Source organism: Pogona vitticeps, chromosome 1 (genome assembly GCF_051106095.1).
Source record: "Pogona vitticeps strain Pit_001003342236 chromosome 1, PviZW2.1, whole genome shotgun sequence".
NCBI classification, from domain to species: domain Eukaryota; kingdom Metazoa; phylum Chordata; class Lepidosauria; order Squamata; family Agamidae; genus Pogona; species Pogona vitticeps.
The window spans coordinates 302,796,015-302,820,972 of record NC_135783.1 but is presented as its reverse complement, the minus strand read 5'-3'; the positions used below and the strand labels follow the sequence as shown (position 1 = coordinate 302,820,972).

At 40.9% G+C, this 24,958-nt stretch overlaps 1 protein-coding gene and 1 long non-coding RNA gene across 2 annotated transcripts; both read right to left on the bottom strand.

Annotated features, from left to right (window-relative positions):
• Positions 1–16,103: 16,103 nt before the first annotated feature.
• Positions 16,104–21,924, bottom strand: PPP1R14D (protein phosphatase 1 regulatory inhibitor subunit 14D). The gene is given in 4 exon segments (XM_078387449.1): positions 16,104–16,626; positions 18,084–18,092; positions 21,685–21,837; positions 21,868–21,924. Coding segments are annotated over 4 exon segments (291 nt in total). The 3' UTR covers positions 16,104–16,554.
• Positions 21,925–22,900: 976 nt separating this feature from the next.
• LOC144588535 (uncharacterized) lies at positions 22,901–24,716 on the bottom strand. Its single transcript, XR_013544141.1, has 2 exons — positions 24,571–24,716; positions 22,901–23,587 (listed from the first exon to the last, which is right to left on the bottom strand). It is a non-coding gene; the product is annotated as an uncharacterized LOC144588535 (long non-coding RNA).
• Between the last annotated feature and the right edge of the window lie 242 nt (positions 24,717–24,958).

Genomic DNA, 24,958 nt, shown 5'->3' with positions numbered 1-24,958 from the left:
AAGGTTATAGGAAGTTTTATAGAATGTGTTTATTAACTGCTCGATTTATCAGCTACTTTTCAGTCACAGCGCCATATACAGGAACACTTTTTTAAAATTTCAAAACTATATGGTGTTTGGGGCACCTGTGGTCCAAAACGAAGTAACTTTTCCCATTTCCACACAGTACACTCTGCACAAATGCAACAGTTGACCTTTTTCATGCCTTTTCCTCATAAGTGAATTGAAGCCTCATCTGCTTTGGGAAGCCAGGCATTTGGGAAAAGTTTCTGTACAGGGAAGTGGAAGAGACAAAGAGGTACATTGAGCCTATCTCAGTTTGTGGAGTAATTCATACTTTGGTAGACCACTGGCAATGACTGAACAATGACAAATGATCCTATTGTAATGGGTGTATCACATGTAGATATCTGCCAGTGATAAAACAGTGTAATCTCCTGGATGTTTATTCATAGATAGGTCCCTGCTTCATTTTTTCATGACATGACATAAGTGGTCTTGCATATGACACCTTTTCTCAGCCTCAGTTTACCATTTACAAGGAGCCAGTTTTATACAGTTAGTGGTCAAGATTATCAAGAAGAAAGGTACACCTCCTGCCAACAGGCAGATAACAGTAGTAGACAGGACGGGTTGGAATGTTCCAGTCTGGCAGAATGATAAATTTACCCATGTTCATGGGAGAATGATTATCTGATTTCTGTCCCAAGTGTCATAACTTGGCCTTTATTTAGGAGTTTATATATTGGGACTGCTGGCTGGATTGCTCAGGGAACCAGAACAATTGGCTGTGGAGCCAGGGGTTTGGAGTTCAGTTTCCCACTCTGCTTTGTAAGAGAAAGGCCAGCCTACGTGGTCTTGGGCAACCTACACAGTTGCAGACTTCACACAAATGAAGGGGCTGGTAAACCATTTTGGAGTACTTTATACCTTGAAAACAACGGCACAAGTTGCCATAACTCAGAATCAACTCAACAGCAAGTTATTAATTATATTCCCATTGCTTTGCAAAAGGGCAGTTATTCTCCCTGTTTCTCGGCCTGCCTGCTAATGAGTTAAACATCAATTTGACATTAATTTACTCTCTTTTGAAGAGTTGTTTTTTTTTTTTAAAAAAAAAAACACTTTTCTAGGTTTCATTTTTAACCGTCCTGGGCCTTTCCCTTGTCTTGGAGCTTAGTCCTTTTTTACTTTACTTTTCAGAATGTGGGCTAACAGAGAAGGAAGGGCAACATGGCTAATCAGAATGCCGATCTGATGTTTCAGTTCCTTCAGACTTAGAAAGTCAAAGTTAGCTGAGGCAAATAGATACTATGCTGATAAAGTTGTGTGCATTAATCAATATAGTTGTAGTTGTTGGAGTTGTGGCCATTTTTGTCTATGTAAGCAGTTCAACAAGAAACACAACATGAAAGAAAAAAAATTCCTTCATGGAACTTTGACTTCAAAAGAACTGAATACCAAACGGGTCATAAATCATTTCTAGGTGTGAAATGCAACCAGACACCACTGTCTCTTAGAGCCTTTCATTAAATCTCTGTATAATAACTCATATGTCTGAACAGCAGGACAACATTCCACTAAATGTTAAATATAGCAGTCTTTAAAGTGCCACAACATCTTTTTTTGCTTTTGCTTTGTTTTGTGTTTCTTGTTGACATGAATCTATATGTTGGAGAGGTAAAGTTGCTGAGCCCTATCTGTCCTGTTTTTCCCGGTAGCTAAACTTTCTGCTGGAGCCTTAGAATGACCCTTTCTATTTGTTTGTTCTGTGGGTTTATATGTGTTTACAGCCTTGAGGAACTTGTATAACAAATGCTGCTCAGAAAACATGGGAAAGACTGCTTTAGGAAAACCACAGACAGTGTGAAAATATTTGGAATACTTAGGCCAGCTTGTTATCAGGACAATGTTGCTAGGCGATACAATAAAATGAATTCAATTTTTTAAAAATCATTTAATAAGTCATAGAAAAATAAGCCATTTTTACATTTACAAAATACAAATATATTTAAAAGGGCAAATCAAAAAAGTCTTCACCTGCTTCTGGGAAGCTTGAAGAGAAGACACCATGCCAGCCTCTGTGAGAAAACTATTCTTCATATTGCAGAGAAGGCCCTCTCCCAAGTAGCCACGGGCCTTGCTTTATTTGGCAGGGGCCCCTGGAGTTAAGACCTCTGAGTACTGTAATTCCTTCCATGACTCTGACAGAGATGCATTGAACTAGACAATGGCCTGCAACTGCACCTACATAAGAAGGAGAGACCTCAGGTACGTATATATATGTACTCTTTGCCTCCTTTCCCATTAAAAAAGAGTTCTGCCTATGCCCATGAATAAAACCCTGAAGACTTACTCTTACATAGCATGCCTTTCTACCTCCTTCTTATTTCTTAGTTCCTCTTCCCTAAGTCAGGAATAAGAACAACCTGCTGAACAGAGTTGTTAGGTGGGCAAGTAAAGAGATGGAAATAATTTGCTGGATGAACTGTGCCAATTTTACCATTGCAACTAAAATGGCACACAAGCTTTTAAGGTAAATATTGCCCCCAAGAGCCTGTGCGGTAATGGCCTAGGGCTCAGGAGACCTGGGTTCTGTTCCCTGTTCATGGAACTTTCGTCAGTGGTGGCAACAGTAAAGCCACTCCTTACCTATCTTATATCTCTTGAAAACCCTATTAGGGTTGCCATACATTGGATGCAGCTTGATGGCATTTGACAACAGCAGCATTCTCCAAGGTACAAATTATATGCCAGGAGCAATATGGAACACATGTTCAGAGACATGTCAGTGTTATTCCTGCCTATGCAGCATTCTTCTCAAAACAATGAAATGGACTGAGATTTTTTTTCTTCATTCACTGTATAAATTTAGTCATATAGAAACAATTTGACCACCAATTGCTGAGAATTAATTTCATTCCTGGATTTTGTAAGGTAATCCAGGGTAAACCAGCCTTTTGTACAGACGCCTGGAGAATTTAGAAAATGCACTTCTGAAATATCTCAGTAATGAAGGGACGAGAGAGGGGACATAATATGCTGTGTGAACTTTCATGTTAATTCTTCCTGTACCCCAGACAACCATATGCCAAGGAACCAGAAGTCAAAATATCATCCTTTGGAAAACTGTATTTGCTCTGAACACCTTTATTGCTATGGGTGGACTACTGGAGCTAGATGGAGCCAGAGTTTTGAAATTTTACTTTTTGTGACCACAGTTTCCTGACTCTTCTAATCAGCAGGTTCTGGCTCTGGGATTCGGCAAATTGGAATCCAACAAAGTAAACTCTCTGGTGAAGTCATTCATGTTGCTCAGAAGGACTCATGACCTGAACACCGCTTAGTCATTGATGTCTGAAAGGAAATGAAGGGACAGGAAACCCCACCTTTTAATTACATGAAGGGACATGAAACTGAAGGAAAATCACACTTTTATAGTGTCTACATTTGGAAAAAAAAAACAAGAACACACACACACACACATGTTTTAGTTGTTCAGCACATGTCCACACTACAATATTTTTTATTTCTGGATTCTGGTTCTTCTATTGATAGAGCTACAAAAATGTCTAAGGGCATTTCTCCATAAAGCAGAAAATAGTATTTTTTTAAAAGGGCCAAGTCATGTTCTCCCATGCCTGATTCTCCCCTTCTCCATATTGCTAAAATGGTCCGTGCTTGGGGCCCTCAGCTGACCTCTTTCTAATTCAATCCCTGGGGTTTATCATTTGAATTTTGCAGCATCACCACCATCATCAAAGAATCTAGTCATGAATAAAAGCATTGTATTGCAACTCCACAGCACACTGTACCATTTCCTGCATTGCACTGGGCTTACCAGTTACACTGACTTATTATTCCACTGTTAACACATCATCTAGGGAAGGAAAAATAAATTTTGAAAAACTTGCCAGAACTATTCCAGGTGATAGTATAGCAAAGTAGTGAGAGCCTGGTGGTTTTTGATAAATGCCTCACATAAAAAAAGATCCCTTCTCTAAAATGTGTTTTGGGTTGGGGGGAAAAGATCAAGGGAAAAAATCCAATCATCTTTTCTGCAAGATGAAGCTAGATTCTGCTGGGTGTAAATCATTGAGGGATCTGATATAGTGTGACTTATATGCTGATGACACTTGAGCATCTCTCTTACTACAGACCTCTTCTATCCCTGTAAGGCAGTGCCATTTCTGAACTGTTGTGTAGCATATATGTCAGGGTATTAAAAAGTATAGTATCAATCAATCAATCTTTATTTACGATCTCTGACCCATTAAAAAAGTATAATAAATTATAGTTTAATCAATATAAGATAGAGGGGGGTGGTCTAAAGTTATATCTTTACACAGAGGTTTGGTAAGTGATCTTCTCAGATGAGGTTGCCCTCACAGATCCATAGCCTGGGGATGGTATTCTTGGAAATGGCTTTGCTCTCAGGCAGTGGTTCCAGCCAGGAGCAATTTTTTTTTCAATGGTACCCTTTCTTTTATGAGTGCCACCCTGTATCCATAACCTATGCCTTCAAAATGTACAGGCTGGCTTAATATAATTTGTGTGGCTGCCTTTAAAGACATCAAGTGCTACAAAATGAGGTGGCAACCTGATAACACCAGTCCCCAAAGGATCCTTTTTCAGGAGAAAGGAAGGTTAAAATAGTTTAAATAAATACCTACCTATCTACATATATGAGTTACCTCTTTAATTCTTAGCAAAATTTAAAGTGTTGTTTGTTTTATGAAGCCCAACATTGGTTCTACCGATGGGAAGAAAGGCTTTCACCCACACGTTTCCCATAAGCACTGAGATTGGCTGAGGCTGTCCTGGAGCTGTTGCACCATTCAAACTAAAGAGGATGGCTGACTTAAAAGATCTAGAAAGTTCTCAAGAATTCTAAACTCCTCCATTAGTGAAATTCACTTGCTTACAGGTAAAACTTGGAAAATATTCTTAATTAGGCTGTTAACTGGAGTCCTTTGTGTTTTGTAATTTGTTCTCAGTTTCTTTTTGATAGATTGTATCAGGCATTATATTATATTTTTTAAATTTTACACCCAGTGTTTTATCACAGTTCATTATAAGTTGCTCTGAGGGAAGCATATAAAGTTAATAAATAAAAACAACATGCACAGTGCATACGCTGCAGTATGTTCAGAAGTATGTTCAGAAATATGGGATGATGACGATGATGATGATGGTGGTGATGATGATGATGATGATGATGATGATGATGATGATGATGATGATAATAATAATAATAATAATAATAATAATAATAATAATAATAATAATAATAATAATAATAATAATAATAATAATAATAATAATAATAATAATAATAATAATAATAATAGCACACTGTATGAAGAAGCATGTTCATGTAGTTCATGGTCTATTTTATTCGTCAGGCTCATAGAGGAATTAAATTGGCTAAAAATCCTTCCTTAGTGTGAAGGAGTGAGTCTGAGTGTGCCGTCCTCCGAAGAAAAAGCAGAGACAGAGGAGAGTGGCTGCGTGGAGGGCGTCTTGGTTGAAATAGATCAGGATGAGGGAATGAAGAGGAGGTCTACCGAAGTCTGTCTGGCTGATGAAGAGGGGGTGGAGTTTGATTTGATCATGTGGGAGGATGAAAAGGAGGAGGGAAACGCGCGGGTTTTCAGTTGGTTGGGAGAAGGAGCACTAGGAGGTTATGTGAACCGAGGGGTTCAGACCGAACCCATGCTCGAGAGCGAAGGCACACCGGGCCTTGCACGGGAATTTCCTAACTTAAGGCAAGGAAGGGGTTTACTGCCAGAACCCTTACCCCCAGGCAGTCGCGGCCGCGTGTACGATCCATTGGAATGGATCGTGTCAGTGTACCCCCGGAATTTCCTTGGTGGCCGGAAGGTGATCATACCAGGCCCCGAGTTCCAACAGAAGCCTCTGGAGGGAGACTGGGCCCGCCACCCTTGTTGTGGGACTGTGTGCGCGGTAAGGAGCACCCCACTACGGCCGATGACAGATCGGGAGCGCTTTGGCCCGGCCCCCTGGTAGACATCGATGGGAATGGGGAAACACGGCGCCCCAAAAGATACCATTTGTTATTGGACGATGTTTTGAGGGATCCGTTTGATCCAGCTGAGTTAAATTCTTATTCAAATAAACTTGTTGATTTTGAAGAAGATTCGCCTCCTCATTTCTTTCCCGCCTTTACCACTCACCCCCCCCCCCCGGCTGCCGTACCCATTTGTCACACTTAGTCATTATAACAGTTTTGTTCCTATATGTCAATGGGAATACCACATTGGAATGAATTCTGAAAGTTAGTATCATGTCAAGAAAGTGGGTGTTTTCCAGACTAGTTCCCAGAATTCTCCCAGTAGCAGAGCTGCCTGAAGAATTCTGGGAGCTGTAGTTCAAAGTCAAAAGTCCACACATCTCCAGATGCGAACAAAGGTAACTGCAAAGGCCAGCAATAGGCCTTGTGGAGAAACAATACACACTTATGCACACAAAACTACCCAAGAGTCCAACTAAATGTTTTCCTACACAGACTGTGCCTAAAGGTAAAGGTTCCCCTTGACATTCTTAGTCGAGTCGTGCCCGACTCTAGGGGGCGGTGGAGAAACAATACACACTTACGCATACAAACCTACTCAAGAGTCCAACTAAATGCAGTGGTGACACAACCCATGTTTTCCTATACAGACTGTGCCTAGTCCATATTAATTAAGCCAGGGAGAGCTGGGTTCCATGATCTTGTGCACTCCAGGTTTTTTATACTTCATCTCCAATGATCTCTCATTTATAGCCAAACTGTTAGCAGTGGCTGCTGGGATTTGCTGTCCAAAATGGCGGCAGTGGGGGGGCACAGCGTGGGTGAAGGCTGCTGTCCAGTAAGAAGGCAAGTGGAAGGAGCGTAGCCCTTTTCTTACTGATCCTGAAGTGGGCCTCCCAGTCTCTTGAGTATGGGACAAGGAGTGCTGCTTCAAATCAGTCAGTTCCCAGTGCAACATTTTTTTCTTCCTGAACAGATTTTCTGTGGAAAGAATAAAAAATAAGTGGTGGGAAAAGAGAGGAGGGTGACCAATAGGCCATGATGTCTCCTTTCATCTCCTCTTCAGTTCTGTGAATGAGACATGGCAACCCTGATGGAATTTATGAGCCAGATGGTAGGGTCAGAACATGAACTTGGAAAAGTCACCATACCCATGCTAATTGGAAGATTCTGGGAACAGCTGTCAAAAAAAGTAACTTTCCCAAGGTCTGGTCAAAACATGTCCTTTCTCTAGATGCTGTTAAGCAATTTTTTTAATAAGGTGGAGGCTTCTGCTGCCATACCCGTATCTAGGCCAACTACAAGTCTATACATACTCATATGATGTCAACCTTGCCTTCAGCAGCTTTCCGGTACTCCAAGTCTTTTTCCCACAGACATACCATTCCCTGCAGTTAGAAGTCCAAGGTAATATTGAGAATGAATGCTTTGCAGTACACCAGGCCCCATATTGAGCATAGCTCGAACTTCATATCCATTTCTCCTGAGAACTGCCTTCCACCCGAGGGTTGCCGACACATGTTGTATGATCTGTTTACCCTGCTGAGTAATTTCTTTTGAGAGCTAGTCTTTTTTAAAAACTACTTAATCGATTGAGCAGTTCAGCAACAAATTCCTGAATCAAAATCCATTGAAAAAGAGGTTTTAGTTTAAGCAGTTCATTGCAGATAGGCACAATCCTGTTTGCATAGCTTTGTAATGCACAATCCAGTTTGAGGTCTAGAACCATTTAATTTAAAGTAATTCAGTTCTTTCTTCTTCTTCTTCTTTAACTCTCTGATTTATGAATTTGGGATACTGTGCTTCTGTATCTATGATTCAAAATGCCAGAAAACAGCCTGATATTGCTGCACAATATCAAAAACTGGCCAACAAACCAGAACAAGTTCAAAGGATTGCAACAAGAATGATGAGGGGACTGGAAACCAAGCCCTGTGAGGAAAGACTGAAAGAACCAGGCATGTTTAGCCATGAGAACAAAAGACTAAGGGGAAATATATCATCACTTTTCAAATACTTTAAATCTTTTCATACAGAGGGAGCCCAGGATCTGTTCTCAATCATCTCAGAATGTAGGAAACAAAATAATGGGCTCAAGTTAAAGAAAGGCAAATTTTGGTTGAATGCCAGGAAAACTTTCCTAACTATTAGAGCAGTACAACAATTATCTTGGGAGATGGTGAGCACTCCAAATCCCCACTGATTCCATGGGCCTACTCTAGTTGTAACTTCCTACTGGCTTTTATCCTATTGCTTAGAATAATAAATCACAAGTAGAATAGGTCCACCGAATCAATGGAGATTTGACGACCAATAGGATTTTAGCCACTGAATCAGTAGAATATGTTTGTTTGTTTATTTATTTACCTAATTTATATTCTGACTTTCCCCCAATAAAGGCATGCAAAGCGGCATACAATAACTAAAAATACTTATACTTAAAATAACTGTAAATTAAAACATTAACATGAAACTATTATTAAATCAACAGTGCTAAAAACATCATTAAATGAAACAAGTTAAAACATCTTTAGAATATCTGATTAAAAATATGCCAATAAAATATGCTGCATCCCTTTATTATACAATAATATAATAAAGCAGTTGAAAGCCAATGTAAGAAAGGAAGGCTTTCACCTGCCAGCAAAAGGATTGTAAAAATCGGACCAACCTAGCCTAATGCTTCAGTGTGGAGTTAACATTTCACTAGGTCTACACTGGCTGGAACTAAGAATTAGATTTCGCTCTATGTATACACATTACGGTCTGTCACTTGACCAGAAGCCTGTTAGTTAATGCGAGGGTGTCAACTGCAGTGATGAATTGCCACTAGTTAACTTGTCACTAATGGTGTGCCAGGTGCATGAGTTGGTGCCCAATTAGGGATAAAAGTGATGACACATTAACTAGTGGCAATTCACCACTAGAGTTTACAGTATGCCATTGCAGTTAATACTGGCATAACTAACTAACAGGATACTAGCCATTGAAAGGAAGACACTGAATGAAGAAAATGTGTGTATTTACATCCCATATTTTATATTCATATCACATTGATTAGATGAGGAATTGCACGCACTGTTCCCCTTGCTGCATTGGATAACAGACATGCGGTCTTCATATTTGTAAAACTTGTAGACTGCAAGTGAAGTTACATGCATGGATTTCTGTACAGTCATACCTGATTGCCCAGTCTATGTTATTCACACGTAAATGATTCACTAGGTTATTTAAGATATGATCACCTTTGCACATTTTGTGAAGATTGTTCAGAGAACTGGGGAGATAAACAATGCTGAAGCAGGAAGATCAGTTGCCATGGGAATGACTGTAGGAAAACATTACGCAAGCAGAGGTAAGGATTGAAGAGTTGAAGCCCCAGGGTTTTCTGATTACCAGGGATAATGGCATCATCAGCATTGCCCCTTCAGTTTTTCCAGTTTACAAAGAGTTGGGTTTCAGTCTTCTTAAGAGTTGGGAAAGACCTGGGTTTTCCAAAGAATAATATACTATTCCTGTTCTAATGTTAAGTATTTGAATTAACAATCAACGGTTATTAGCTTTACCGCAGACCTGCTCCTCATTCCTTGACATAGACTGATGAAAATACTTGTACTTTTGAACTCTACTGGCGAAGTGGGAAGTTTGGTAAGCAACTGTGCTTCCAAATATATCACTATACCATGTATTAAGCATAATGAATGTGACAATACTGTTAGGAATCCTCTTAAATAAATAGCCTGTGTAATTTGTGCTTCTAATAGAATCATAGTTTCAGATATTTCTTTTGATTCACGGGATGAAATCCTGTTGCAAAGCTCTGTGTGTGCAGTGAGAATGATGTCATTGCCAGCAACAAACTGTTGTTGATTAAAAGCTTCTTTGGCAATTTGGGGATGCGTGCAACTTGTAGCCCTTAATTGTTCATTCAAGGCCAAGTCACACAACTCATACACACTGTAAAAAAGTTGCATGCATCCTATAATCACTGAAGGAAGCCTTTAGTTAGTGGCAGTTTTGTGCACGCAGAGCTGTGCAACAGGATTTCAGCCTCTGATATTTCTGAGAAAACACAATCTAATCAGTTTCATTTGCTGTAGTACAGAAAGCATACTGCTAAGGGAAGAGAAAATTGATGATTGAGGCACTATGCATAGAGCAACATAGGTGGAAGGAGCAGGGAAGGATGGGGTGAGGCAGTGAAGAGTCCTGAAGGCTGCCCATTCTGGGGTTAACAAATAAGCATTTTATTATTATTGTATCTCACTCCATGCACCGCTTTTATTCCCATTGCTTCTTTTATTCCCATTGCTTCTTCCACAACACAGCAATTGTATTTAGTTTCAATACAACTTAATTATTGTAACGTCTTGCACATGAATACTTGTGTAACTTTATGTATCTGAATGTATCTACAGGCCTGCTCAGAGGGCAATTAAGGAGATAATTGGCACCCTTGGTATGCGAAGGGAGGAAGCTAAGGCACTTCCATTTTGACACCAAGGGAAGAGCTGTTACTTGAAGGCCATATACGAGATGTAACAATAAACACCAATCAGAATCTAACTGTTTATGGCCCTTTGTGTGTATTCCTATAAAACATCCATGCACCCGTGTTTCGGGGCTCTTCTCTGCTTTTAAGAGATTGGGCCCTAGCTGTGTAATTTAATAAATAATTGGCATTCTATACAGCTGGTTGTCTCGTGTCTTAGTCTGCTGCCTCTGCCGGAGAATCAACCCGATTTTCAGGGTTAACATTTGGTGCGTTGGCCGGGAAACTCCGGTGAGTTAACTACTCCTCAACGTGAGGCACAGACACTGGGTCCCGGACCTTTGAGTCCCGCCACTCGCCCTCCACGGTGAGCTTCCAGAAAAGGTGCTCTTCGTGAACCATAAGATACGGGAGACTCCTGAAAGACGGTAATCCCGTGAGACCTGGGAAAAAGCGTTTGATAGCCACCCTTCACTGCCAAGACGCCCCACCTGCTTGCCGAGGCTCCGGCCCGTGATGCTTGAAAGGTGAACGCAAGTGGGCAGTGAACAGGGCTTGTGAGTGATACGAACGGAGGAATGTGTGACAGCTCATCGAGGCTTGAGAGTGGAGAGTGATTGCCCCAGGCGCTCTAGAAGGGAGACCCGGCCGGGCAATAAGATTCTTGCTAGGCACGAATCACCAATATGGGTGGTTCCTGCGCTGGTAAGGCACAGCAAACTCGGGGGACGCTCCTACGCTGTGTTTCTGGCAGAGGATGCAACAAAGGGGGGAAGGAAAATCATCTGAGATAGTAGGCTGTTTTGCTTCAGTATCAGCCTAGCCCGAAAAGATACAAGGGAAACTTAAAGTTAGTCCCTCTGAGACCAACAACATCCTGTATGGTTCTATGGATTATGTAGTCCCCCCCCCCACCGACCTGCAAGTATAAAGTTTTAGTGGCAGGTCCTAACAAAGATAAGGAAACAGAGAAAGACAAAGCAAGCAAGACAAAAAAAAAAAAACTTGCCAGATTCAGTAACAGGAGAGACATGGGAACTTCCCCTCCCTCCTCTTCAGCAGCTTCAGAAGGGGGGGGGAGCCACACCAACAGTACAGGCCGGAGGATGCAGGTTCCTTGACTTCACCTCCAGCAATCAGGAAAAAAAAACCAGAATCACACACACACACACACACACACACAAGACACTAGGGGAATTGTTGACTATGGAATCCCACAGAAAACATGCAGGACAATGGAAGATGCAGTATGTGGATTGTTGGCAGAGTACGTGTTTGAGAAAGGAAGGCTTCAGAGTTGGGAAGCGCAAGTTGAAACCACAGAGGTGAGTTATCTGGAATTTTTTTTCCTTCTATTTCCCAAGTCCCCCTCCCAGATACTAAATGGGGCTGGTGTACATTTCTAGGTATAGTGGGATTCTGAAATAAATATATATTTGGATTTCAAATTTTCCTGTTTGGGCATCCTCTCTCTATGAGGCACTTAAAGGGCTAAAAGGAGACTCCATGCATGATGAAGGCTTTCCAGCTCCTGAAGCAGAGGCTACTCTCTGCCCCAGAACGGGCTGCCTGACACAGAACAGCCACCTATTTGTTCATGAGTGAATCAGCATGGCACTGGGAGTCCCCATGCAGATGATTGGCAACTGGCGAAGGCCTGTAGCTTATCTCTCAAAAGTTGGACATAGTGACCAAGGGCTGGCGCTCATGGTTACAAGCTGTGGCAGCTGCTGTCTTTCTCATAAAGGAGGCATGCTGATTTTCTATGGGAGTGCAGGTAACAGTCCGGTGCTGGAGCAAAAGGGGGGGGCCCTCTGACTTTACTTCTGGTTAGCCTGAAGCCACGACTCATTCTGAGTATGTGTTTGAACTCTGCCACCCTTCTGCCACCATTTGCCTAAAAGTAGACTCATATGGTTGAGGCACAAGCCCTTCCACCTGAGACTTCACCTGTGCCCTCACATTGGCCCAGGGCCGGGAAAATAAATTTTTACAGACTCCCACTGTGCTTTTAGGGTGTTGCCTGTTTTTGGGGAACTTTGGAGAAATAGGGACTTCAGGACAGTAGGAGAAGAGGAAAGAGAGCTATGATTGGCGGTGATGAAGTGCAAGAGAAATGCAAAGGAAGAGAATTTGAAGATAGAATAGGTTAGGTTAGTAGATAAGAGATAGCAAGCAGAATTGCCGGGAACGTTCAGACCCCCCTCCTTGCTTCTCCAGATGCACAAAGTGGGAGCTGGAGAGACAAGGGGGGCTGATTTCATACCAGGAATGGCCTGCTTGTTTTACCAGAATTGTTACATAGGCACTTTCTGTGGGAATTCCTTAGACACACATGTGAAAATTACTGCATTACTTGATAATTTGTGTTCTTGGACATCTGGACAATTGAAACTGTACCATCTGCATGAAAATTTGTTGAAAATACTTACTCACACACTGAAATGTTTCTGAAAAGGAACTACAGTACTTTTAAGATTGACAAAGGAGATTTCCAAGGGGGGTTGGGGAAGATTAGCTTAACTATTTGCTTGGAGTTTCTCATTTACAGAAAAAAAAAGGTTGAAGGGATCGCTGCCCCCCCCCCAGTGGATAGAAAACAGACAGAGGTTGGAAGATCTTCGCCGTTACACCATAGAGCAAAGAAATTTAGTGCTGTAATAAAAATGATAGGATTTCTTTTCCTTGCATATGTATCATCCTGATGGGAATTGTGCTTTTGTTTTAAAGTTTAACTGCTTGTATTATTTCTAAGTTTACTCTCTGTGAAACATATGGTTTTGCAACTGCTTTTTACCAGTCCTGGCTTCCTGACTTTTCCAATTTCATCCTTTCAAAATCTGTTATGTCTTTACTTGTTGCTTCTGCAATTTGTGGTTTAGAGTTTAAATTCCGCCATCTTATTGTTGTCAGAATTTAAAAAGGGGGGAGTGAAGGCTGCCCATTCTGGGGTTAACAAATAAGCATTTTATTATTATTGTATCTCACTCCATGCACCGCTTTTATTCCCATTGCTTCTTATATTCCCATTGCTTCTTCAACAACACAGCAATTGTATTTAGTTTCAATACAACTTAATTATTGTAACGTCTTGCACATGAATACTTGTGTAACTTTATGTATCTGAATGTATCTACAGGCCTGCTCAGAGGGCAATTAAGGAGATAATTGGCACCCTTGGTATGCGAAGGGAGGAAGCTAAGGCACTTCCATTTTGACACCAAGGGAAGAGCTGTTACTTGAAGGCCATATACGAGATGTAACAATAAACAAAACGACAGAGATAAAACGAATATCTGGGTACTGTCAAATCAGACACATAGTCGCCATCTGAGTAATTCATAACCTTAAGGCCAAGGGGGCATGCGTATCATATACACATTCAGGTGTAGCCAATAAGTCAGACCCACAGAACATTTAGGGCCAATGGGCATAGAGATCCAAAGTTTCGGGTTCAGGACACCAATCAGAATCTAACTGTTTATGGCCCTTTGTGTGTATTCCTATAAAACATCCATGCACCCGTGTTTCGGGGCTCTTCTCTGCTTTTAAGAGATTGGGCCCTAGCTGTGTAATTTAATAAATAATTGGCATTCTATACAGCTGGTTGTCTCGTGTCTTAGTCTGCTGCCTCTGCCGGAGAATCAACCCGATTTTCAGGGTTAACAGTCCGGTTAGGTTTTCTGTATCTTCTCACTTGGTAGTAAATCCTGCTGAATTCAGTGGGGCTTCTTTCTGAAGGGACATGCAGAGAATTGCACTGTCTACCACAATGGTTCCTAATCTAACCTAGGTGTTCTTGGACCACAGCTCCCGGAAACCCTGGCCAGCACAGCTGTCGGTGAAGGCTTCTGGGAACTGCAATCCAAGATCACCTAGGTTACCCAAGGTTGGGAACCACTGCCCTACCACAATCAAAACATTAATCTATTTAAATGTAAAAAGTCTATTTGGTTATCGAGAATCATTTTGATTCACCTGTCAAGCTTTCTGCTGTTTGAAGAACATAAACAACAGTACTGTACTGATTATCTGTATTTTTTTGGATTGTCCAAAGCATGACTAAACCATTTGGATAAAACACTGTATGCCTTCATATGTTTGAAATGCTATGAATGAAAGCATAAAGCTAAATTTTTACTTTAGTTCCAACTAGGTTTATCATCTTGAATCAATGGGACAGCCATGACTGTTAACAAGTGGCATTCATTCAATGGGTTTATTACAATTGGGACTAACTACCCCTTCACAGATTGCTGCCTTGTTGTGGTGAAAGGGCTTGAGTAATTCAGAGAAGCTATAGATGTTCTTGTCATTATAGAGCAGTGGTTCTTAACCTTTGTTACTGGGATGTTTTTGAACTGCAACTCCCAGAAACCCCAGCCAGCACAGTTGGTGGTGAAGGCTTCTGGGAGATGCAGTCCAAAACTCCTGAGTAACCCAAGGTTAAGAACCAGTGTTATAGAGGACTGGAATGCTAATGTAGGGAGTCAAGAGATAAAAGGAACAACAGGTAAATTTGGCCTTGAAGGTCAAACGAAGCAGGGCAAAGGCTAATAAAGTTTTGTCAAGAGAACAAGCCGGTATCACAAACACTCTTTTCCAACAACACAAGACGTGACTCTACACATGGACATCATCAGATGGGCAATACTGAAATCAGGTTGATTATATTCTCTGCAACCAAAGATGGAGAAGCTCTATACAGTCATCAAAAACAAGACCTGGAGCTGACTGTGGCTCTGAACATCAGCTTCTTATAGCAAAACTTAAGCTTAAACTGAAGAGTAAGAAAAACCACTGGGCTAGTCAAGTTTAATCTAAAGCAATTCCCTTATGACTACACAGTGGAAGTGAAGAACAGATTTAAGGAACTTGATTTGGTGGACAGAGTGCCTGAAGAACTATGGATGGAGGCTCGTAAATTGTACAAGAGGCAGCAACAAAAACCATCCCAAAGAAAAAGAAATGAAGAAAGGAAAGTGGCTGTCCAACAAGGCCTTAGGTGAAAGAGGAGAGCGCAAAAAATGGTCTGAGTCTCAACATTAAAAAACAAAAAACAAAAAACTAAAATCATGGCCACTGGTCCCATCACCTCCTGACAAATAGAGGGCAGTGACAGATTTTACCTTCTTGGGCTCCATGGTCACTGCAGATGGTGACAGCAGCCACGAAATTAAAAGACGCCTGCTTCTTGGGAGGAAAGCGATGACAAACCTAGACAGCATCTTAAAAAGCAGAGACATCACCTTGCCAACAAAGGTCCACATAGTCAAAGCTATGGTTTTCCCTGTAGTGATGTATGGAAGTGAGAGATGGACCATAAAGAAGGCTGACCGCCGAAGAATGGATGTTTTTGAATTGTGGTGCTGGAGAAGACTCCTGGGAGTCCCCTGGACTGTAAGGAGAACAAACCTATCCATTCTGAAGGAAATCAACCCTGAATGCTCACTGGAAGGACAGATCCGGAAGCTGAGGCTCTAATACTTTGGCCATCTCATGAGAAGAGAAGACTCTCTGGAAAAGATCCTGATATTGGGAAAGTGTGAAGGCAAGAGAAGAGGAGGACGACAGAGGATGAGATGGTTGGACAGTGTTATTGAAGCTACCAACATGAATTTGACCAAACTCCGGAAGGCAGTGAAAGACAGGGGGGCCTGACGTGCTGTGATCCATGGGGTCATGAAGAGTCGGACACAACTAAACGACGACGATTTTCTGATTGGTCCCAAAAATGTATATAAGTCATGTGTAAAAGGGACATTTTCTCTGCTGTAAGTCATATCACTTTTTTCTATGCTACAGTATGTACTGTACCATGTCATGTTATGCTGCTAGATGAATGTCTATTCTCTTTGTGTATATGTTAACAGACTAAGTTGATATTTTACTCCCCTCAGTGTTATAGTGTCTTTGCAATCTGATTAAAGCAAATTCTCAACAGTGTTAACAGGAAATTTATTAATCTAGCTCGAACAGCTAAAACTCAGTAAGGCAGCCCAGCATCCCTTTATCCAACCTGTAGTTTTTATTTCTGTTCCAATACAAGATCTTCAATTTCAATTTCTGGCTCAGGAGCTGCCGTTCCTTCTGCCTCCTCCTGCAACTAGAGCAAAATCATCAGTGTTCTGATCACAGAGAGGCTGCTTTTTGTGTTGATCTTTGGGAAAAAAATTTTTGGACCTCAGCTCCCTGAATTTTTTAGCCATTGTGGCCATGGCCATACTACCTGGGGAATTCTAGGAGCTGTTATCCAAAAACATTGTGCAAGTTCTGATTTCTTGATGAGTATTATTTTTAGAAAGCAGCATGACTTGTCCTGCTGGTTCTGTTTACAGCCTGGATGTCTTTGGCTTCAACACATCTCTCTGTAGCTAAAGGTGAGATCAGCCAGGCTTGTTTCCCACTGTTTGGTCTGCTGCGAAGACAGACTGGTTTGCTCCTTTTTCCAGCAATCACACAACATACCGTGTTTCCCCCAAAATAAGACAGGGTCTTATATTAATTTTTGCTCCAAAAATGCACTAGGACTTATTTTCAGGAGATGTTTTATTTATTTTTAATGTACAACAATCTACATTTATTCAAATACAGTCATGTCATCTTCTGGTTGCTGCACAATGGTGGAGGTTTCACTTATCTGGGGTTTATTTTGGGGGTAGGGCTTATATTACGAGGATCCTGAAAAATCATACTAGGGCTTATTTTCAGATTAGGTCTTATTTTTGGGGAAACAGGGTAATAACTGGAGTAAACCAAATTATCTCCATAACATTCCTTCCTGCACCTTCCTGAGCCCCTGTCAATGGTTTCTACTTTCTTTGTGTGGACAGAATTGTTCTGGTTTGGTCTTTTTCCAGCATATGTGATTGCTGGAAATGGACCCACAGCAAACCTGCTGGCTGTCAAGGCTGTAGTTGGAATGTCCAATATTGTAAAGTGGCTTAATAAGTGAGCCATTTCAGGGTATCAGTAAATTGATCACTTCCTCTTCTCCTTGGCAGAGGGAAAGGAGGAAGGAGTAATACTATATTTAGATGCTAGTAGACCTTTACTGATGCACTACATTACTTATAGAATTATTATTTCAAAATTATTTACTTTGTTTTTTCTGAAGGGCTAGTTGAGAAACTGCCCACAGCTGATTCAGCTGTGGGCAGTTTCTCAACCGGTTCTTTATGCCAAGTCAAAAAGAACATACTGTAGTTTTTTTCATTAAGTGATCAGTGATGGTCTACTATAGTCTAATTGTTTTCAATTTGCTGATATGCTGAAGTTGCTCATTATTAAGCCACTTCATGATACTGGGATTTCCAACCAAAAGGAGCCAAACCAAACAGTCTCCTGAGCTCCAGTATGCCATTTGGATGAGAGTATTGCACCAAATGGCATATTACACCTTTAACCCACCCCAAGCAATGCTACTTAGCCCACATGAAAAGATCCTGTGTAGATCTTTTCCCAGCTCCACCATTCCCCGCCCCCCAATTCTGCTTGATTTATGCCTTATGCTTCCCCATCAATATACCGAATCTCTCTTAAACTAATCTGGTTGACATCCTCTTCCTGCGAGAGAGATTTGGAGAGACACTTGTTCCTCTTGACCAACAGTCTCCTGCCACATTCTGGCGTTTAAGATGTGACAGTGAAGAGGCAATCCTCATTATGCTTTAAAACCATTAATTTTGGACCAGCACTGGTCAGATTGCCTGCTTACAAAATGGAGTTTCAGAGTTGCTAATCCAGGCCAGTAGGTGTGCCTTTTTTTAAAAAAAGAAAGAACTCTTTCAGAGAGCACAGTTTACTGTCCTCTGAAGATGCTGGCCACAGAGACTGGCGAAACGTTAGGAAGAACAACCTTCAGAACACGGCCAAAGAGCCCGAAAAACCCACCACAACCATTAGATCCTGGCCGTGAAAGCCTTCACGAATACAAAAAGCTCTTTCTCTTGTGATATTTTCTTAACACCTCCCCCCCCCCCCAATCGTCGAATCTCTTATGCTCCCTCCCCAGTTACAATGGATCTACATTTGTGGCACTGAAGAGAGTTGTTGTGACATCTAATAAAGACCTAGTAGGCAGACAGGCAATTCTGTTTAATTCATGTGTGTTTGCATAAATATATATGTAAATACATAGGCACACACAAATGCATACAGTATATGCGCATGCTGTCTGGATCTTTCCCCCATCTTTTCTCACACTCTCCATGAGTCAATTAACAATCTTTATATATAAAAGAATAATTTTTATTTGTGTGTTTGTTTATTTCCAACATTTCTCAAGTGTCCCTTCAGTCAGCCATGGGACGTACATGCCCCTAATTATGATTTTTAGACTACAATTCCCATCATTGTTCACCAGCTAGGCTACAGATAATGGTAATCCAAGATTTCTGGAGACCCACCCATTCCTCGTCTGTGAATCAGCCTCTACATTTTGCAGACAACTGTCTCACCCACAACTTTGCGGCTGCTCCAACAATAATCTACACACCTACATTCGAAAATGTTTACTCTTTCAGTGTTAAGTAAAAAATAAAACCACAAAAATTGAAAGCAAATATTTCTACTTGTTATCTAATCTTTTATTTAAAGCCTTCATCTGATGGTCGCCAGGACTTTATTAATATACTCATTAATATATTGATTTTTACTTTTTGGGGAGAAGTGTAAGTAATATTGATGCAGCAATTTTTAAAAAAACAGCATCAAGAATAGTGTGTAAGAAGCACAGTCTTTTCAATTTAGATGAAGGAACTGGGCCTTTCGCCAGCCAGTTTATGTACAGCAGGAGCAGGGCTTGAATGCACAGGGCTCTTAAGTGACCCTATATGGGAGTGCCACCTCACAAGTGGTTTAACTTTTTAATGAATTCCCCCACCTACTGTCCCTGCCTTTCAAACTCCAATGTACTAATACTTCACCATTTCCTTGTAGAGCAGGAAGAAGAGGGTGGAGTTATGCAAATAGCAAAACAACCCTTTGCAGGTAAGGTCAGTTGAAAGGTAAAATTTATGTGCACCTCCACAACAAACTGGTCAAACATTCATTCAAGATTAGCTGGCATTCTCCATGCCACAGCTGTTTGTTATGAATGGAACTTGTTTATATAGATTCTATTCAGATCTTGGAAACATTTCTCTCTTTGACTAAAGCTCCCATGGTTGGCTAGGGGATTCTGGGAGTTGTAGTCTAGAAAGTGACATTTCTAAGCTCTGATTCCAACTGGGATAATTACAGTTACCAGAAGGAGGAATATCTCACATATTCTCTGACACCCTACTTGACCATCCCACTGAAGCAGACAATTTTATCAGGCAGTCCTCAAACACTTCTTAGTGTTTAAGGTACCCCAAAACTCTTGGAAGAGTCTTACTGTTGCTGCCATCTTTTACCTTAAAGCCTTCACATAGTTTAAGCCCAAATTCAACAGGTCTGCAGAACAGATGGCCCATAAAACCAGAGAGTGATGTTACTGGATCTGTGAACCAGCTGATTAGAAAGCTGCTTGCTTTTGCTGCCTAACAGGAACATGTCTTAAGTCTAAATACATACACAGATTGGGGTGGGAACCTTCGGAGGTGACCAAATGGAGGAAAGCATGTCAAGACTATAAATCTGAAATAAATATTTTGTTTAAACGTGTGCAACAGAATAATTCTAAAGATGATAGACCAATGGTTCCCAACCTTGGGTAACCCAGGTGTTCCTGGCTTGCAACTCCCGGAAATCCCAGCCAGCAAAGCTGATGGTTAAGGCTTCTGGGAACTGCAGTCCAAGAACACCTGGGCTACCCAAGGTTGGGAACCGAAGTGATGGACAATTCTCTTTTCATTAAAGGTGGGAAGATCTGTGGTTTTAGGTTACAAGTACAGAGTTGCCTGGGGAATTCTGGGAGTTGCAGTCCAGAAACACTAAACTGCACACCTCTTATTTTCCTCTTCACCTTCACTGCACCTGTGGTTTTCACAGGTGGATTAAGGAAAGAAGATACATAATATGCTACACTACTCTCGCTGTGGGGTTGTGCCACAAGAGACAAATACAATTTGAAAATCTATTGAACGGAGAGGTGTTGTCAAGAGATAGGACTTTGCTGCTGTTCCTGATTGGTAATAGTCTTGTTTAGAGTATTATGTTCAGTACTGAGAGTCAAAGTTTAAAACTATAGAAAAAGCATATTTAGCAGTGCTGACAAATTCCAGAATCTATATTAGACTAAAACCTTAATCAGGCTGAACAAGAGGGTACAAAATGTGTGATTCTAGTACTCTAGTACTCAAACGTTTCTACTCATATTTCACTGACTCTTGAAATCCATTCCAAATAACAATGCAAATTTAAAGTTGGAGAGTCCAGGAGGTAGAAAGTTCAATTAAGTCCAGACTGAAAGATCCAGAAATTGTAAAAAAACACAACAGGTTTAATTTCTCTTTTCTTTATTATTTTTGGTAGCATAACAAAATTTAGGGGATTGTGCTGCTACTTTGCAAATACTTACAGAGATCACAGAAGGGAAAAGTTTCATGGGCTTCCTATTGCAATTCTGCAGCACATAAAAAGTTTTATTTGGCGTATTTCTGCACTACAGCCCACTTCATCATATAGCTGATAAAATAGGCTACAGCCAAAGACGTGTACAGTATGTCAGATAAAACCTTCTTCAAAGGTGTCACTTCATTCTTTCTTGATTTAGATGGAAAGGGAGAGCAATCACATGTCTTCTCCCCTGAAGACAGGGCAATGGGTGATAACTTTAAATTACAGGAAGTAGATTTAAATTAAAGATTAGGAAACATTTGCTAAATTGAAGAGCAATTCCTTAGTTGGGCAAACCGCTTAAGAAGGCTGGAATGTCTGACACTTGGAAATTACGGAGGTAAAGATGGACAGGTCCCTGCCAGGAATGCTTTAGATATAGGATGCTTTTGCCTTTGGGGCTAAGGATTACAGCTTGGTCTACTCACACACAATAATTACATGCAGAATGGGAATAAGAAAAGTAGAGCAAGTGAGACAATGTACTAAATTCCTTTATTACAAAAACAAACACCATTCCATTCCAGGCACCTATGATCCTGGCCTAGATAAGGTTCTTTGGATCTACAGTATATGGGGGGGAAATGCTCACTCAGACAGCCCTCTTCCTACCCACCTGGTAATGATACAGCTTCTGCAACTGGGTGTCGATTCATTCCTCCAGATCTAGCCACCTCTGAACATATTTTTGGTTGTACTTGATGGTTAATTTAGCCCACTTTCTTTGTGATGGTTCATCTTCTGCTTTCTCTGGAGTATTAAATGTGACCTGAGGAACAGCACCTGACTCCTAGGTTACATTCACAAACTTGTCCGCCTCCTCCTTAGCTCCTGGTGGCAGCTCTGTCTCCTCCATGATGTTTCTTTTGTTTCTTTGGTCTTCTAACAAATGCCACTTTCTTGTTCAAACAGCAGAACAAACTGCCTGTGTGTCCCAGATTAAGTCATTAGATCGGGGGGGGGGGGGAAAGGAGGGATAAAAGTAGTAGAAAAAGCAATCAATCAAATGTTATTGGAAAAAGCTTATTCGGTTTCACTGTTAGTGACACTGACAAAAGCAATGTGGGAGGGAGAGTCACTGTAATAACAGCTGTTCTTCAAACAGGCACTGCACCCTGTCGAGCTGGTGGACAAAGTCCATTAATGTTTTATGCAATTCACTTCCTGAGAAGAATAGGCTAAGTAGGGATAATTGTGAGTGAGGGGATGGAATGTGGACATTATTCAACTGCACTTTCTCCTAAAAATGCAAAAGCCCTCAAATGACAAATGTCTGAGCTGTACCCATTGTGGAATTTAATGGTATTGTCTTCTTGGAAGCCCTTTTTTTCTCAATCAGAATCTCTCTCTCTCTCTCTCTCTCTGTGTGTGTGTGTGTGTGTGTGTGTGTGTGTGTGTATGCACATGCGCGTACTGCACAAATATACAGGTATATCCAAATAACTGCTTCAATTTCATATTGACTTCACATCTGGGTCCCTAGTGCAATGGGGCTGCATATCTTTAAACTCTGCTATTCACCACTAATTCACTTATTTGTGTCAAGAGGAACTGGGCGTCAAGTAAAAAAATCTGAGTGAGGCCAGTTGAAGGGAACTGGGAGGGAGCCAAACTGAGGAACTTCCATCGCAGCCAGAAACCTACATGGTATCAGTCAAATAATACCAGACACCAACTGTCAGTCACTCTTCAAATGCTGAACTTTAATTTACCTGAATCGGATGTCAACAATAACTGTTAAATATTGGATGAACATTCAGCAAATACTGTATTCAAAGACAATTTGGAGAATATTTGACAACAACATTCAGAGACTAATACTGTATTGAGAAACATTTGTACAGTCAAGTTTTATTTTTCAGCGATACAGAAAAATCATTGATCTGTTTTATACTAACATTGGTTGCTTTTATCCTACCCTCTTTCCACAATACAGGTTTTTTAAAAAGGCCATCAGGAATACAAGGAGAATTATTTTATATATTTATATAAAATATGTTACCTCACCTTTGTCCTTAAAAAGGACAAATATTGAAAGACAATATTTAAAGCTGAAAACAATGAATATACAATGATGGCTTAACAATTAAAAGACAACATTCAAAGCTAAGAACAATGAATATGAAGAGGCAGCTTACATCATTAAAAGATAATATTAAAGCTAAAATAATAAATATGCAAATACTAACAAGGAATAAATATCACCCTGAGAGATGGTAAACCCAAGTACTGTAGTACTAAAGACGCAGTCACAGTAAAAATCCACCTGAAAATCACTCATGTAACCAGCCACATAACCAGTCAGTCATGTAGCCAAAGTCACTGAGGGAAAGCTTGCCTGAAGAGAAAGGTCTTTGTTTGTGTTCGGAAGGAAAACAAAGATGGGGGCAGTCTGGCCTTCTGTGGGAGAGAGTTCCAAGGTCTGGGAGCAACAACAGAGAAGTGTTTCTCTCCTTTGCTTCAGCATCCTTGTTGCACAGTAAAGAAACCAACTTCTGCAAACCTTCTGTATTAAAACGCTGCAAAAAGTAATATTTGGACAAAAAAGCACTAGATAATATTAGTACAGTAATTAATAGCAGCCAAATATAGACACATATTTACAGGGTTCATTAAAATCTGAGTCATGACCCACAAAGTGCAGCATGGTACAACTGGTCCTTCTGAGAGTTTGGGGGGAAAATCTTGGGTTACGGGGCTCTTCACAGGAAAAAAAATTAAGCCTCATCCTCTCCCAGTGACCTGCAGCCATCTTTCTGTCTCAGAATGAAAAACTGTTACACACATACACACAAACACACTCCTAAACAATATTTCTAAAAGAAATTATACCATTGGTGTAGTGGAGGCAGTGATTCTGGAGAACAGGGTTCGAATCCCATTGGGGGTATAGAACTGGTTATACCACTTCTTAAACACCATACTTAACTTGAAAGCTGCATTAGGGTCACTACAGTATAAGTTGGTTCCGACTTGACGGCACAGAACACACAAACAAACACACACACTCTCCTCTGAACAGAAAGCCATGTTACAAAATCTAACTGGATGAATGGGATAATTCCAAATATTTTAGCTACACTGCTTTTTTTCCTAAAAGCAGCAAGTCTTGTGGAACTGAACAGTAAAAATTCAGCTAAAATATGCTATTGACAGAGGAACTTTCAAGAGCTAAGCATTGTGCGGCCCACTATCTGTTGGCCTGTTAAGGTCCTTTAAATGAACCCATGCAAAATTGACATGGGCATTGCCTAGAATTCCATTTGGGAATTATTGAGTTTAAGAAATCAGGCAACGGCTTATGTATTACATGGAGATATTTTGTATAGGAATATGGATGTTGCAATGGTTCCAGGAGCCTGACCAAGACAGCTGCTCCTTAGAAAACAAATCTTGGGGACAAATGAAATAAGCATATTACAAAATACGGTAGCAAATTGTTTCCTTATAGATTCAGAAGCCTGTCATCCATTCCTTTGCTCCATTTCACCTTACTGCTTACCTGGCGGTTAGTCACTATCTACTGAATCCTGGAATCCCGCCCCAGTTCCTTTCCTGTGCCACCTCTTTGTCTTCACTCATGCCCACAGTCCACACCCTTTCCTTGTGCCTTGGTGATTCGATACCCACCACACCAGGGCAATTAACCTGCCGGGTAGAGAGAGGAGTGGAAAAACAAGCAAGGCAATATATTCTTCAGCTGTTCCTTAAAAGCAAATGTGAACTTGCATACAAACAAGGCAGCACAGAGCCTAGAACAGGCTGGAATGACACGTGAGTCGCAGAGAACAGACAGTGCCAAAAATCAGTCTGACACTTCGCTTTCTTAAATGAGGACAGGGGAGTGATTTTTGGATCACCTGGCAAAACACCTGTCTGTGAAGTGGCAA